The 17,288-nt window shown below is 40.4% G+C and overlaps 1 protein-coding gene across 2 annotated transcripts; it reads left to right on the top strand.

The window, feature by feature from the left end:
- Positions 1 to 4,554: 4,554 nt before the first annotated feature.
- On the top strand, positions 4,555 to 15,165 carry hmgcs1 (3-hydroxy-3-methylglutaryl-CoA synthase 1 (soluble)). Of its 2 annotated transcripts, none has more exons than XM_084572266.1 (10): positions 4,555 to 5,022; positions 6,355 to 6,803; positions 7,083 to 7,208; positions 7,493 to 7,657; positions 8,763 to 8,931; positions 9,216 to 9,386; positions 10,075 to 10,181; positions 10,301 to 10,426; positions 11,229 to 11,386; positions 12,525 to 15,165. In XM_084572266.1, exons 2-10 carry the CDS (start codon positions 6,356 to 6,358, stop codon positions 12,600 to 12,602), a joined length of 1,548 nt encoding a protein of 515 aa, XP_084428392.1. In that variant the 5' UTR covers positions 4,555 to 5,022; position 6,355; the 3' UTR covers positions 12,603 to 15,165. The 2 variants fall into 2 exon arrangements, with proteins under 2 accessions (XP_084428392.1, XP_084428391.1); XM_084572265.1 differs by having other exon boundaries at positions 4,555 to 5,012.
- The last annotated feature ends 2,123 nt before the right edge of the window (positions 15,166 to 17,288 follow it).

Here is a 17,288-nt window from a genome sequence, read left to right on the forward strand (position 1 = left end):
GAAAAAATACAAACTGGCGAGCTGCGGTTTCACATAAAATCTAATATCTTTACATTTCTCAGCTGTTGTTTATATTCATGGGTTAATGATATGAGTTGAGGGTTTACTCATCAGGTACGCCCAGGGGAGGAGTGTGTCTCAATTTCAGGCATACATGAAGAGAATTCACAAAAGAAGTTCACTGTAAAAACTCACGACTGCCGAGCATGGGTTTGGCTTAATTTCCCTTGTAGAATACGCTGAGAAATATCGTAATATGAATGTTTTTCACATTGCGAAAACTGTCACCTTAGTTTTCTTTTGCACCAGGTCAGACCACGGCTCATTCACTATGAAATACAGGCAAAAGAAAATGGACACAACCCATCATTAACACTCAAGGATCATTTGAGATATCATGGCAGTATGGTGTATTTGTCTCGTCTGAAAAAGATAACAAGTAAACAAAGGGGGAAAGAAAACATCCATAGTCTGCGGAAACGAGAAAACCAACCTTAGTCAAAAATGTGGACACCAAGTTTCTACATTTTGTCCTGTGCATACACATTGTTCTCTTCTTTTACAAAACAGGAGGCTAAACCCCTTGAAATGGAAATATTTTGTATAGCTATTTCTGTGGTCTATGGGCCCCTCTTTGTATTCTAAGACTGTTCAGTTTGACAACATGGTGCAGCTTATGGAAGGCAGCCACAACAAACTGACTGATCAAAGACAGGAGGAGCCCTGATGATGATGAGTACTATTTAAACCGACAGCTGACGTGATTCTTCACAATACAGGAATCATCAGCCCTCCTTTGTCACTCAACATGTTCAACATCATCGCGTTTAGGCCGTGCCTGTAATCCACAGAAGCGAAGCTGTGTTTGTAAAGGGGTAACCAGAAGACATGAACGAGCATGGATCTGGAAAGTCAAGCTAGAGAGACTCTCAGATATCAATATGCTTTTGGAAGACGGAGGTGGAGAGTGATGACAAACTCCCTCTGGTCTTTTGTGTGTATTCAGTTAGCCCAGACTAATTAGATCAACAAACTTTACATGAAAATAGAAAGAGAAATACGACCACACAGCTGTGAGGGCATGATTAGTCAAATAAGTACAAATACAGCTTGAGGCAAAGGTGTGCAGAACAGTTCATTGACACGCTTGTGTTGTCCTGTTCCCACTGCCTGCTGTGGAAGAAGAAAAACTTGGACATGTTAAAGTATCTCACACTGTAACGCACAACACATCACTGATTCTCCCAAAAATCTCACAGAGAACAGCGTGGTATTGACTAGGTAATTAATCCTCAAAGCCTAGTGCTACAGTCTTTTTGCGATGAGTGGGGCATACTGAAGACAAATGGTTTAACTCCATTTCTAATCCTGTCAGTCTGACCTGACTTGTGAAAGTCCACAGGCTTGAACGGCTCAACGCCAGAGAACCAGTGACAGAATGACCTTCCCTTCTTCCAGCTACTTCCAACCGCCTCCTGAGCTCTTTCTCTTTGGGAAACCTTCAGCCTGAGAAAGTTAGCTCCTCTCCTTACAGTCCGAATCATGACATGTCAGTTGCTTACCCAAAGTCAACAGGAATGTAGTAAAATGCAGTTTGAAAAAGAACATAAATGATGGGCAGTTTAGTTTGTATGATTTCTTTCCTAACCTCCATAATGCCAGTCATCTGGTGGACTAGCACGGAATTTGACAGCTTCATGTCTGCCCTACAGAGTTCCCAGGGGTCAACCTTTGGACGGCTTTTTGCCTCTCCTTTTCTTGAGCCCAAGGACCTGAAAATATGCACTATAATTAACACTAATTCTCTCCAGGAAAACCTCTGCTGTCCCAGGTTGGCCATTGGTCAGACAGGTCTGAAGAGACAAAGCAATTAGAACTTATTAGAAGTGTCCTGACATGGACATAAAGCTAATGGACGGAAGCTAAAACTGGTGTTTTACTAAAACTAAAACCCGTCTATGCCAGGCAGGAACCATGAGTTTAGGAGCAGGACCTAAAAAAAAATCTAAGACCTGAAGTTTAAGCAAGCATAATGAAGGTGCTCTTGGGTAGAGAACATAGGAGGTTTGAAAAGAAAAACACAAGGCACTCTTCTAAAAGCTTGTATTGTACCGATTTCAGCAATGGCACCAGTATGCATGCATCACAATTACTGCAAAAAGGGCTTCTTTATTGCTGGATCAGCCCCCTAAATGTTCTTCATGGTGGTTTTTTAGGCCTTCAACTGTGAAACTCTCTCTGTATATGGCCACTATGTACAGTATATTACAGCCCATAACCTAAGGGGAGTCCAAATTTACTTTTCATGCTTGTGCTTGTGAGACTCGAGTCTTTTAGTCATCTCTTTGTCTAGCCTCTGCAAAAACAAACAGGTTAACAGTACAAGGCAAACATATAGCGTAACAGCACTCATCCAGTGCACTTTATCCATCATAAAATAACTGAACTGCTTATATTTTCCTATACTGACACGGTTGTTTTGAAAGCCACCAAAAACTTTGCGATTTGCCTCGGACGTTCGATGAAACCACTTAGTGTGTTACTATTGGCAGAGAGATGGCTTCATGCTAATCTATTCCATGGTGTCAGGGTCCTCTTGAAACTAATCTTAAGAAAGACTGGAAAAGCCCCCTTAAGAATAAGGTCACTTTTAATGGGATTCTTTAACAAGATAAGATGTGGTGCAGCTCAAAGTGACGTCAGCAACAGTTTTGGATCAACGGTGGCGGGAAGTTTTGAAGAGACACTCTTAAAGCTTGTCTGCCTGACTTATATTAATTTAAAATGAGTGATATTACTGGCCTCAGTGCAGTCTTGAAATGTTTTTATTCTGGTTTGAAGCTCATGCGACAGACAACACTGACATATTAAAATGTGAGTTTAATTACGCAGCATTGGATTCTGAGGTCACGGTTACAAATGGTTTAAATTTGGCTGCTAATCTTGTGATCAACCCCAACTCTTACTACTCTGACTTATACAACACAAACCATTTTCTTTGGCTTTTTATCTTCACTTAGTATTAAACTGTTTAAGACTGATCTATGACAATAGTGGAAGAAAACAGAAACTCTGTGCATTCATGTGTTAAGGCAGATGACAATTTTATGAAGCTTGTTTATTTGTCTAAGAAACATCTAAAACTGGCATGAACCTACGACCCATTTAGGCTGTTGTTGTTGTACAACTGCATAACTGGTGAATCAGACATGACTGAGGAACACACAAAGCTGGTGGGTGTGTATTTCTCTTTATTTGCCAATGAGACAGAGCGTAGGGCATACTGCGGTGGATTTGTTAATCTCGTCATTCCACAGTACAGATGATTGAATTCATACTGCCCAAACAACATTTGCGATGACATTTCTTTGTTGCTGCTCCCCTTTTTAAAAACTAAGGTGTTGCCGTTTGGTAGTTTCACTGCTTCATGAATAGTCTCCTTAATGTGTTGAGCCTTGACTGGCAGCACAACAATCTCCTTCCTCTTATCTGGGGAGACTCTGGACAGGATTGACTTGTACCTTACAGATAATGAAAAACAATCATTTTGTCACCACTCATTTCACCTGCTTCCCCTCTTATCTCATTTCTATGTACTTTTAAATCTGCTTTTATGATATTGCATTGTACGTTTTATTCTTATGTTTTATGCATTGCTGTGTTATGTAAGGTGACCTTGAGTGCTTTGAAAGCCGCCCACAAATACAATTATAATTAAAATATAATTACTGGCCATTACAGAATAAGAAATAGGTTTATTTGGAGATATATAAAAGGTAAGGAGGCAGAACAACTGTACGGAACTTTCTCTCCATATGGCTTAAATTCTATTAGTATAGAATTTATCATTTTTAGAGCAGATGCGTTTACTGACTCATTGCTTAAGGACTGTTCTTCACTCTCTAACTCAGAATTCAGATCAGGCACAAGTAAAAATGTGACGTTTTGCTGTTAATATTTAAAACTTTACTATGGCCTGCTTATGGGGTGAGGGTGTTTTATTGAATTTCCACATTCGACCAATCATCTCTTCACACAAAGTCTGAGGTTGTTCACTCTGACCTTGTAGTCGTGTTATCAGTTGATAGAAATAAATAATGGCCTTGAAGTTGGAGTGATTGAAATATTCTAGAACATTTTTACTCCACTCCATTGTATCTGAAAGCTGCAGTTACAAGTTGGACTGCATATTTTTGTCGCACACATGATACACACTAAACAACGTGTTTTTTTTTTTTGTTTGATTTCTTTTTAATGTAATGTTGCACATCAAATTACCTACTGCAGCATTACATTTTGCACATTACTTCATTGGAATCCCAAAGTGGAAGATAATATGGGTAAAATAATATTATATAAAACTCTTAAAGAACTTACTTTGAATGTTTTGATTATATTTTTATATTATTAATTAGTTAATTAAATTTTACTTTGCGGGGGCATAAAAAGGACTCCCGAAGTAAATGCGCGTAACTTATGTTTCTTATTCATTAAATTATACGGTTTTACAATTATATATACTGAAATTAAATTAGTATATGCAGTATGTACCTGAGCATTGGTGGTCAACGATATGAAATTAGTACGAAAACCAGGAAAGTGCAAAGACCGTATCGGTGAAAGTATCCACGTTGCCATGGACACGCTGCTCTGTGCTACAGGCGCTGGTGCTGCCCAGTAATGTGTCTACCGCGCCAGGAATTACATTCACGGTGTGATTGGCTCCTTCTCTCTCACCAGACATCGTACAAGTCACATAATTGGACGGTGTGTAGGGCCCTGGCGCGTGGTTTCCGTCTCCAGTCTCCGATTGGCCAGAAGGCTGCGGCGCTCGTGGCGCATGGTGTCCGTGGGCTGCGATTGGACAGGAAGCCAGGTGCCGTAGTGCATGGTGTACGTCGCCCTGTCATCGTCATATATAAATACACGACTGCCTGTCAGAGGGTACTGAGTAGGATACAAACATCACTGGAATAAATCCCCTTCTCCGCTGGAGTTGACTTCATACACAGGTGAGGAGCTGTAAGTACAGCCTGTCGCGTCATATGGTAAATTCTAAAAAAGAAAAAGCATAACGAAAAAAAGCATTATGCGTCTGTCACATCTTCAGATGACAGTTTAAATTTGTGCTGTTAGTCAACTTTGTGGAATATTAACACCAGCAATATGGAGTCAGAATCTTAACTAGCATGTCAGTGACTCAGTAGTTAGTAAAACTACTTAACACACAAGCCAGTTAAGTTGTTGTAGGTCAACATATAGCAGGTCCGTCGGTTATATTCTTCCGGATAGCAAATTGTCTGGAAGCAAATTCGTGTTATCTATCAAATTTGTCGTCCTGAATATATATATATATTTTTTTTTCTAGCCTTGTCTTTTTTTTTTTTTTTTTTTTTTTTTTTTAAAACTGCGGCCACACGGTGTTTTTATTGAACAAACCAGTATTTTTCATATATAACTGTCCCGTCAGTGTGTCCAGCCGTTCACCCCTGGCCGCAAACTACTTAAGTTCCAGGAAATCCCACTGCCCTTTCACCCAGTTTTTGTTCCCCCATCCTTAGCTGGTACCTACCTTCAAAACAACCCGTTTATGTAGCAGTTTAGGTACGTAGAAAACCCAGTATAACAGTGTGCAGTTACTATTTACCGCTGACATCGTTCGGCATCACACATTTCACGTTAAGCTAACCTAGCGTACGTTAGTCCTGAAAATGTCCTGATCATACCTGTTAGCGTTAGCGGCTTTCAGTGTAGTCTATATCCATATATAAAGCTATATTTTGTGTCAGTTGTTTCATATGTTGATAAGCAACTTGTTTGGGGTATAAACATAATAATAATGTAACCGCTGCGCTCTTAGCTAACATGCTAGCATGCTGCCTAGCCGGTAAATGTTCTTAGTAACCTTGCTGGATGGCTAACTTCAGTTTAGCTGAATAACGCTAGCTATTAGTTTTCCAAGCTATCAGATGTATGACGGCACAAACTATGGCTCATGTCTAATGTTACTTAAACTGCACTGAAGCTGCATTGTCGCACAGCCTAAGAAAACTAGTTGTTGTCACGTGTTGTTGTTGTTGTCCTTTTTGATGCGCTCTTATCATAGCTGGTGTATAACATGAAGTGATGAAGATAATGGTTTGGATGCACTTTGACCTGCTTCACTGTGTGGCCTGTGCATTAAGGGACTTTGTGTACAGCTATTTCTCGATGTACCTGTCAACCTATTCTAACATCTGTAGTCAACTGTTAGCTCACTTATTGTGGAAATTTCAAAATGTATATATTTCAAGACTAATATATTGATGTAATTCAGTCAAATTAACGTAATGTTGAACCTTCTCAACCTTTCAGGATGCCTGGCTCAGCCCCAATTAGTTGCTTGGGACCATGGCCCAAAGATGTGGGTATCATTGCCATGGAACTGTACTTCCCATCCCAGTATGTGGATCAGACTGAGCTGGAGCAGTATGACGGTGTTGCAGCTGGGAAATACACCGTGGGCCTCGGCCAAGCTCGCATGGGCTTCTGCTCAGACCGCGAGGACATCAACTCCCTGTGTCTGACCGTGGTCCAGAGGCTGATGGAGAAGAATGGCTTGTCCTACGACAGCATTGGTCGACTGGAGGTTGGCACAGAGACCCTTATAGACAAATCCAAGTCTGTCAAAACGGTCATCATGCAGCTGTTTGAGGACTCCGGCAACACAGATGTGGAGGGCATTGACACCACAAATGCCTGCTACGGTGGCACAGCTGCACTGTTCAATGCTGTCAACTGGGTTGAGTCCAGCTCATGGGACGGTGAGTTTCTGTTTTATGTGTGTTTATAGCTTCCATTACTTGTTTCCTATACTGGATAATTGCTTATTTTCTCAAATGGCCTAAAGAGCCTGACTGGAGCCCGACTGATAAGATAATGTCTTTTAAAAAATAGATACTCTTTATCAACCTTATTCATTTTAACAAACGACTCATCATAGTGTGTTTTTGCGACTGTGTTGTGTGACGTCTCTCAGTGATGATTCTGAATATTTCAAAACTCAGTCTTTATGTAATCCGTATCATATTTCCCCTCTGCAGGGCGCTATGCTTTGGTGGTGGCGGGCGACATTGCTGTCTATGCCTCAGGAAGCGCCCGACCTACGGGTGGTGCTGGGGCAGTGGCCATGCTGGTCGGGCCTAATGCTCCTCTGGCATTTGAGCGAGGTGAGTGTACCTATGACTTTGTTTGTTGTGTTTGGTTTGACAGGCAGCACTCTTCAGTGATTGACTTAATTAGCAGCCCCCGTTGTCTGAACTTTTGCTCTAAGTCCCTGAATCTTTAATCTTAAGCAGTCAGCACTGATCTGAACTCTGTGAGCTATAGGCATCAGACGTTCTGATTCTGTCTGTTTTCTGTGATTTGTCCTTTTTTTTTGTTTAAGTAAGTTATTGTGTTTAATGTATTTTTTATTTATTTATTTATTTATTTATTTTTTGTAATGATGCAGGTCTGCGGGGAACACACATGCAGCATGCGTATGACTTCTACAAGCCAGACATGGTGTCTGAATACCCTGTGGTGGACGGCAAACTGTCAATAGAGTGCTATCTAAGTGCCTTGGACCGCTGCTATTCTGTGTATCGCAACAAGATCCATGCACAGTGGCAAAGAGGTGGGTTAGAAAAACATGAGCTCTTCATGTGCAGGTGTTTCTGAACACACAATTGTGTTCTGTCAGCAAAAGTTAGGAACAACTGCTATATAATTTTGTAATATTATAGTTGTTAAACTTAAACCGACTCTAGAGGGAAGAAAATGCATAAAGTACTGACAATATTAGCTTTCCCCGAGTATCAGCACTGCACCAGAGAGGCTGTTACTACAAGAGACATAAAAAATACATGTAAACATATTTCCCCTTCTTCTTTCCTGCATTCAAAAACACAGTTGTTGAAATATTTAACTGGTGATGTAGGTAAATACATTTAAATTTCAAAATAAAGGTATTATCATTTTGAAAGATGACTGCGCTGGAGTTAACTTGCATAAATAACTAACTAAATAAAAATAGTTTATAGTCTCGTGCATCTTTGTCTGCTTTGTTGCGATAGTACAGGAGCTCTGTTTCTTTTAAATTAATCAAATTTATTGGGTCATTTTGAGCCCAGAGTCATGATCAGACACATATTAATTAAGGTTGTGCCTTCTTGTTGTAAAGGTGCTGTCTCTTCTTTCAGTGGAGGGGAGTGTAGTTAAGATGCTGGCTGGATAATAGCCTAATTACTTAACAAGGTTTAGCATGTTAACTGCTTGCTCAGCTAAGAAGTTTACTTAAGTTCAGTGACCATGAAGTAGTTTAATAAGATGAGCCCTTTAACCTGATGAGTCAATATGTATAATGTCTGAGAGCAAGACGGCTATTAAAGACGCATTATAAAGTAGATACAAGCAATGTTTTTCAAGCTCTTGACAATTTCTAGCTCTGTTCTCCATGCATGTGTTTCCATAACAGTGCGTAGTCACCACAAGCTTGTTATTTCCCATGCTGATATGTCCTTGACTCTTCATAAGGAAGTGTCCGTGGTGCAGAGTTGGGATAAAACATATCAACAAGAGAGTTGTGTACAGATAAAGCAGGGGAAGACAACGTTGGTGTAAAGTGTTCTCACTGCACTTGTAGCCAGAGCAGACAAAGAAAGTAACAGTCATTCAGTATAGTAATCACTCTGTTTTCTCAGCTTGGATGATAAAAATCCTTCTTTTTTTTTTCCTGACAGAGGGTTCAGAGAAGCGTTTCAGCCTGGAGGACTTTGGCTTTTTAGTCTTCCATTCTCCCTACTGCAAACTGGTACAGAAGTCATTGGCTAGACTGATGCTGAATGACTTCCTGGTCCATCCCAGCCCCGACACTGAGACGGGACCGTTCACTGGCCTTGACGCCTTCAGGTACACTCTAAATAAAACAGCTGGACAGCACACAGGGCTTTGGTCTTTCCATAAAATATTCTTCTTCCCCTCTCACCTTCATCACCTCGACTATTCATTTATTTCATCAGAAATGTTTTGATTTTTAATATAAAATGTCCATTAGTCATATTTAATTGCTCCATCATTTACATTTTTAACTTGCTAAACCCTCGATTTAATTTGTTGAAGCACAACTCCAACTCAAAGATGATATAGAAACACTTTGATGATTCTGTTGCTCATGGCATGTGTGTTCTTGGCAGAGATGTACGGCCAGAAGAGACCTACTTTGACCGGGATGTGGAGAAGGCCTTCATGAAGGCCAGTGGAGATCTGTTTGAGAGGAAGACCAAGCTCTCCCTGCTGGTCTCCAACCAGAACGGAAACATGTACACCCCGTCGGTCTACGGCTGCCTGGCATCACTCATTGCACAGTACGTCTGAGAGTTTTTCTGGCTTGCATTAATTCATGTGCTGTATCCTAACATAACAATGATGTGCCTAATGTGTGGGAAGACAGACCTAATAACAATCACCTGGATAAACAAAATCAGTCATTAAAACAACACATTTATGTATTTGGTAAAGACTTGAAGCAAAGAAAGGACAAAATGCTTCTGCTGAAAAATTGACTACTGTAAATTTTGTGCTCCTGAAAAGCTTTCAGTGTGAATGCACTGGAATGAATTGGAACTGTAGGCAGCAGTCGTCTTCCTCTCATTCCAGGGCTACAGATTAACATGAAACAACAAGCATAATGTACAATTCAAGGATTAACAATCTAAACATCTAATGTACCTAAATGTTTTGCACTGTAACGCATGGTTTAAAGTTTTTCACACAGAGAAAAAAAGGGGGACAAAAAAAGTGAAGAGAGGCTTGATCTGGCATGCAACTAGTTTCTTCATATGTTCAACCCATCCTAACAGACGACTGGATCAAATTACAGACAGTTGGGATAATGGGAATGCATCTCAATAACTTTACACCCATGGATGCCAAAGAAATCCAAATCCAGATATTTGAATATGTTAATTTTGGATGAAAATGGGCTCCAAGATCTTGGCAAGGCTCATTCCAAGTCAGTGTGTAAGGAGAATCTGTTTTGTGTCATTATTGTAGAAAAACATCGTCACAGCTAGCAGGACAGAGGATTGGAGTTTTCTCATACGGTTCAGGATTTGCTGCAACTCTGTATTCCCTCAGAGTCACACAGGACCATACCCCCGGTAAGTCAGACACTCTTTAGTTTACACGTGTGGCGCGAATAAAATTAGAATGTGCAGTCATTATAAAATTGTAGAAAGGTATGTGTTGTTACATGTGATCTGTTGATTGTTTGCGTCAGGATCTAGTCTGGACAAACTTGTGTCCAGCCTGAGTGACCTGAAGGCCAGACTGGACTCGAGGAACAAGGTTTCTCCTGCCGTCTTCTCTGAGAATATGAAGCTGAGAGAGGAGACGCACCACTTAGGTATGACCTGATTTCACCGCTGCTTGTGTCTGGTTCTGTGGGAGCTATTATAATTCGTTATTTATGGACGTCTACCAAGAAGCTCTCTTTCGACTTAGTGTTCAGTTTCTTTGTGTGCTTTCATTTACTGAATGCATGCATTGTTTGGGGGGAGTGATGAATACATCTGTTGATCCCTAAATCATAGAGAAGCAACTTGACAGTGACTCACAAATTGAGACAGCTTTGCGGATGTGAGATAATACAGGGCTGATGCAGTCATATTCGTTGTCCACTGCAATAGTGGACAATACTTGCTCAATCAATTCCAGCCAGTAAAATACCAGGGATGTCCTTTTCAGTTCATGTTAAAGTGGACCGCCAATGTCTTTTTAGATATTATTTTTACCTTTTAATTAGATAGGATAGTGTATGTGTAGAGGTCAAGGAGGAGAGAAGCGAGCAGTATGCAACACGTGTGCCTGTCTGGCTTCAAATCCATGGATGTTGCACTTCTGTTGTGTTGACCATAACCACATAGTTTCACTTCCCTGACAATCACTCTTATCCCAGTGGTGGAAGTGTTACTGCTATTGAGTTTACTGTGTAATGCAGAGAGGTTATAAGGACATCTGGGGCCATTCTTGTACTCCCTGCCCTTTTTCTTTTACAGAAGAGTGTTAACCAGAAAAAAACAAGATAAATGGAGTGGATCACAACTGTGAACCCAAGAATCAAAACTACTTGCTCATATACAGACTACGCATGTCTCACCAATTGCTATGACTTATTTTTTTTTTTTCTTTTCTTTCTGTCCATACAGCCAGCTATGTCCCTCGAGGCTCAGTGGAGGAACTGTTTCCAGGCACATGGTACTTGACACGAGTGGATGACAAACACCGCAGGGAATACGCCCGCAGACCTCTGCATGATGACCTCTCAGCAGAGCCAGAACTTGTTCGCTCAAGCACTGCCACTGAGGTAAAGGATGTAATGCAACTAAGAGACTAGAATAATAGCTCAGTAACTCAAGTGGCATCGATTGAGGACATTTATCAGGCCTCAAACAGCTCCCTCTGGGGACAATAAAGGCTTCATCAACACCTGCTGATGTGGAAAATTGGTGAAACTCTGTCAGAGAAATGTCTTACTGTGTGTGTGTTTGATATTTAAAGCTTGGCAGAGAGTGCAGGGATAATGCATTTTGAGCTTATAGTTTTTACTGTGAAACATCTGAAAGGAGAAATTGCTGAGTGTCATTAGCACCGACTAAAAACAGACTGCAAAGTGACTCCCAAATAATCGTCAAAGGAAAACTGTGCGTCCGTCAGAGCTCCTCATCTCAAACAGATATGCAAATATGACGGCGCCGTTCCGAGAGAATGATTGCAGGCGAATTGTACATTATGCTGAATCTACCAAGAGCATAAGTGAAGATGAAGGATGGTAGGGTGAATTAAAACAGGTACTGATCATAAAAATATAAAGACTGTGCAGGGAAAACAGAAATAAAATCCAGCCTCAGATGCATGCAAATGTCACAGTGAGGTCAGGGTTTATCCGCGGTTAGAGGGAAGTACAGGTCACCGTTTGGGAATTTACAGCAGCAGCATTGAGACATCTCAAACCATATCCTGCCTTAATTTGCAGAAGTGTGCATTCCTTCCAGACTTGTCAGTACTGTTTGTTTAAATGCTTGACACACAGTGATCTTCAGTGTTTGCTTGTGTATTGATGGCAAGGCATGGCAGGTAGGAAAATAATAGACATAAATGGGGCACAAGGAAAGTCTATTTTATTCTAAGCTAAAGTATAATAACATTGAATAAACAGCAACTTCATTTAAAAAAAGAAGAGAGTTTTTTGTACACATGACACTCAGTCCAGAAGCAATCAGCCCACTTCAACTCCACTCAAACTCTTTGACCATTTTTTTTAGCTTAGCTGAGAGTTAGGAGTCAAGCAGGTATGCCAAAATAGCAAAGACCAGATCCACAATGAGCTTCAAATTTCCTATTCAGGAATTCATCTTTTTACACAGTCAAGATCAAGACATGAATGTTTAGAAGCCAACAATTGGTTCATGATGTTGACGGCCTGGTCTGTTTTCCTCCTCCAGCATATCCCCAGTCCTGCCAAGAAGATGCCTCGCATCCCCGCAGCCGCCGCTGACCCAGAGACCACTGTCAGCAACTGAGAGCACTACCCTACCTCTGACAGTTATCAAGGTCCAACAGTTTGGAAACTGTAACAACTATAATACAACTCTAGAGGTGATGGCTAGCAAGAGAGGGCAGGGTTGCCTTCAGAATTATTCAGTTAAATTAATTAGTTTGGAGAAGTGTGTTGTTGAAGTGCTCAGGGGAGGACTGTGGACAGCTGGGGACACGCCTGTGTCCTGCCGGTAGTCTTCACATCACCCACTTGTTGTCAACATGCAATACAATGGGACAGTAAATTCCACATCTGACCAGAGCCTATTTTCACCACAGTAGTTAGTTTTAGCAGTCCCTTATTTCATAGTTTACATTTTTATATATTTTACTTTTGCACTTGTGCAAAGAAGACAGGGTTTGGGAGGAGCAGAGGCAGACGTTAGAATTGAGTATTGCAGATACTAAGTTTGCGGCTGCCACCCAGTGACAGTAAGATGGACATAATTTCATGTGGCTGTAGGCCTCCTGCTGATTAAAAGGACAAAGGGGAGTGGGCCTCCACTGTGTTTATGAATCAAAATGGTTCTGCTGCCACAGCATGTGATGGAGGTTGTACACCCACCCCACCCACACACACTTTGCGCTTTGTGTTCATTACCTCAGTTTTCTATGAAAAGACACAGTCGGTTTTTCCAGACTCCACAGGTTCATCATGTAACCTCATGACCATACATCAGGAAAGGAACAGTGGGACTTGAGACACAAAATAATGCTCTACCAAGAAGGCTTCAGAATCCTCTCTCAGTCTGCAGACTGCTGTAGCCATGTAATGTCTAAACCTGTTGTGGTCTGATGCAGTGAGTTCATCATCATGTCTACTTAACCTTAAAGTCATCAGCTATGATGGAAAGGGCTTGAGGAGATGTACTGAAACAAAAGTCATAGTATGTAATTTATTATTTTTATTTCGAGGAAACTGTTAGTTGATTGATGAGTTTATTGTCAGAAGATATTGGATAATGGTCAAATCATTTAATTAATTAATCAAAAATACCAAATTCTCTCTGTCTTAATACCTGCTGCAAATTGGGAACTTAAGACCAAACAAGCTGTTTGAGGACTTTGGATATTTTTGCAGACTAGATGATCAATCTGACTGAATACAGTTACAATTGTCGATTGACGCCCTATGGTTTTTTTTCCAAACCACTTTGCAATACTCATATATACATATCGAAGTTGTTTGACAAATTGAGGTAAGCAGTGCTGAAGTTAGGTGAAAAATGTTGCCGTGACAACATTATTTATGGTGTCTGTGAGCTGCTCTTGTTGTGTTGCTCAGCGGTGGAATACAGAAGACACTGTGGCTGACATGTGTTTAGCCGTTTCTAGTCAATAAAGAAAAAGCAATTCTGTTGAGAATGGACACACAGTAACTTGGTGAGAAGATGTGGTACTTCATATCATAGCGATAACTGACAAATCTACCCTACACAAGTTTATGCTGCAAAGTGTCATCCTTGTACTTCATTCGTGTATATATATATACAGAAGGGCAAAGCATTTTAGCTTCCACACCCATCCTACAAATGTAATCTTTGCTTTGCTCCAGTTTTTACTCTGGTTTTACAGACACTAGAGTGCAGAGGACATGATGGACAGTCGAGGGACCAGGGGTTTTGTGCAAACAGACAATAATATATCGTTTAATGGTATATACTATATGACCCTTATGTAAGAGTTGTTTGATATCAGGCAGTGATTGTTACAGTTAGCATTACCGTTGCCTCTCCTCATTATGCCAAATTGTAACACATTGATATAAACCAGTGTCAGGGCTGGTGTACATGTGGACTGCAGTGTTTCAGTGGTGTTGTCTTAGTTTCATTCAGTGTAATACATTCATTCATTCATTCATACTAAAGCCTTAACATGAAGGGCTTTATTCAGTGAAGCTATGGGACATTTAATTGATATTTAAATGCTACAATCCACATTCTTTTCTCATTGCTTTGTCTCAATGTGGTTCATTTTGTTTAGCATTTGACATTACTTTGACTTGACAATAGCTGCATCCAGCAGTGATAAAAAAAAAAAAAAAAAAATTAATGTTGAAACTGAGCTCAGGCAGAAGAAGAAGAAGAAAAAAAAAAACAGCCTTAAAACTGACAGTCTCGGTGTGTTTATGTTCCTGTTGATGGTTGGACATGGCTCATAGACTTGAACACAGGGATCAGTCAGAACAGTTGTAGTAAAGGGGACTTAATTCTTGAGAAGCCTTACAATAAGCATGTATAAACTGTAGACAAAGCTTTTCATCCAATAATGTACAGATTCTTTTTAATTGTACAGCTCATGCCAGCTTCAAACCGTGTCGCTGTGAGTGTAACTGGGTATGACTGCAACATTACATGCGTGGTCCATGTTTGTACAGCCCGTCTCAGAGATCACAAGGTCTTTCCCAGTGTTGATGGCAATGTACAGTACAAACTGTAAGATTATTTATTCTATGTAGATATGAATGTATTGAGGTCTCATCAGATGAATTTTATCTTAACAGTTTGTATAAACACGTAGATTCTGAATAAATGGACATTGAACATGTGTGGTGTCTGTATGATTATTTTAGAGACTAAGAGAACCCAATTAAACAGGTTTAACAGAAATTTTCTAATTGTGTATTTATTTATTCAGGGAAATGAATCCAAAGTGGATGATGGTACAGACAAAAGGGGTTCTCTGAGGAGCTTTGAAAAGCAGTGGTAGTTGCTCATCAACAAGTATTGCACATATTGGTGACAAAAAGTAAAATAGATAAAGATAATTTTGCAGGACATCCAAAATACTGCAAGAGCCTTGCAGTCTCTGAAATGCATCAGCCCATGATGTGATGCGCGCTGCCATTTCTCAAAGAGCTTGTAGGGCTCTTGTGTCCACACTGCTTGCCAGTTCTAATCTGTGATGATTTAGGGCTTGTTGACAGTGAAACAAGCCCGTAATCTCTCTGCTGAGGACATCCTTAAAATTCAAGTCAGGTTCATTGTCACTGCCACAACATGTTAATGAAAACAGGCACAGGCGTGAAAGACTTGTTTCCAGTGGTGGAAGTGGTGGAGGCTGGATACACAGAGTGGACGTCATGAATATTGACAACTCTAATAGGAGTATTGCTCTTAAGAAAACAGATATTGCACAGAAATGACATGATCGATTTAAGTCATTTTTATGCCGAAATTAAGAAAATCCTCAGGGACGCTAAAACATTTAAAAAAACAAACAAAAAAAACAGTATTACCGAACAGAACTGACCTTTAAGGCCACAGGCACCCTCACACAACAGGCTGGAGGAAACTCAGCAGCATGGCTAAGAAATGCTGATGTTAAAGAGATTAAGGAATCTGACTGTGTCCCCTCTTACACTGTTGTTGCAGCAGTCTCTGGCTGAAGGAGCTCCCTAAGATCCCATCAGTCTCACACAGGGGATGAGAGGAGTTGTTCCGAATATCTGACAGTCTCCCCAACGTCCCCCTCTCGCCCACCTGCTCCACTGAGTCCGGATGCGAGCCCCGGATTGAGCTGGCCTTCAGTTTAGTCGCTGCGTTTGGGAATCTGTTGTTAGGAGACCTGCTGTGAGTCACTCTGGGGAATTCATGTGCTCATTTGGGGATCTCAAAGCTCTAACTGGCCCTGTTGACAGCAATTCATACGTTAAAGCACACAAAGTTATGAGCATTTCCGCTTAGCACCTGTATCCGAGTTGCACCACAAGATGGCAGCATTTCTACATATTTAAAGCTTCCTTGGCATTACTGCAGAGGAATTATGATATGACCTCTAATTTGTTCCTAGACTTTGACCAGCTGTTTATCTGTGAGCAAAACATAGAATAGTACAAATGCAGAGATAACAATATAGCTGTTTATATTCAATTGTTAATCAAAATTGTAGTATAATATTAGGATCAACACCACTGAAAATGAGTGTTCTCCCTTAATGTGCTTTAAATTAATAAAGAACTAAATACTACTTCTACAACCACCAATAATAATAATAATAATACAAATTCTTTCACAGTCTTGGGGTTTGCACTTATGATTTGAATAAAGTGTGTAACGTTTTTTGGTTTGTAATGAGCCTTTAGTAAGTCAGTCGCCTGTAATTATAATTATTAGTATTAGTAAATCATGTCTTCCACAATCCATCTGAACTGCAGCTGTCAATGTTAATAAGCAGTTTTGATCCAAATATCCTGCAATATTGTTTTCAGGAGATAAGTGATCATAAAATACAAAAGGCTGACATAGCTGACAAAGAGAACCCAATTAAACTAATTAAACAGAAACATTATACTTGTGTGTTTGTTTACTCAGGAAAATGAACCAATATTACATATCTGTGAGGTGTAAGAGTAAGCGCACTGATGTGATGTGCAGCGGGGCCATTTCTCTACAGCATGAGTGTGGCACTGGGAGCCCAAATGATGTAGCCTACAGGCTCACCGTTAATAAAGCCAATAATTACAGCATCTAGAAAATAAATAAATAAATAATCCTTTCTAAATGGTGCCTGAACAGACACGCTGTCTACCAATTGCGTCCTAACGACTATGTAAAAATTATCGTTCTGCCTTTCTCTTACATACCTGGTGCAAGCATCCATGTTGGATTTTTGCCACGACTTTGAGTCATCTCAGTGACATTTTAAAGCTTGGCTGTTCCGTTGAAAGC

The sequence above is a fragment of the Chelon labrosus genome, assembly GCF_963514085.1.
Source record: "Chelon labrosus genome assembly, chromosome: 22".
Classification (NCBI taxonomy): Eukaryota; Metazoa; Chordata; class Actinopteri; order Mugiliformes; family Mugilidae; genus Chelon; species Chelon labrosus.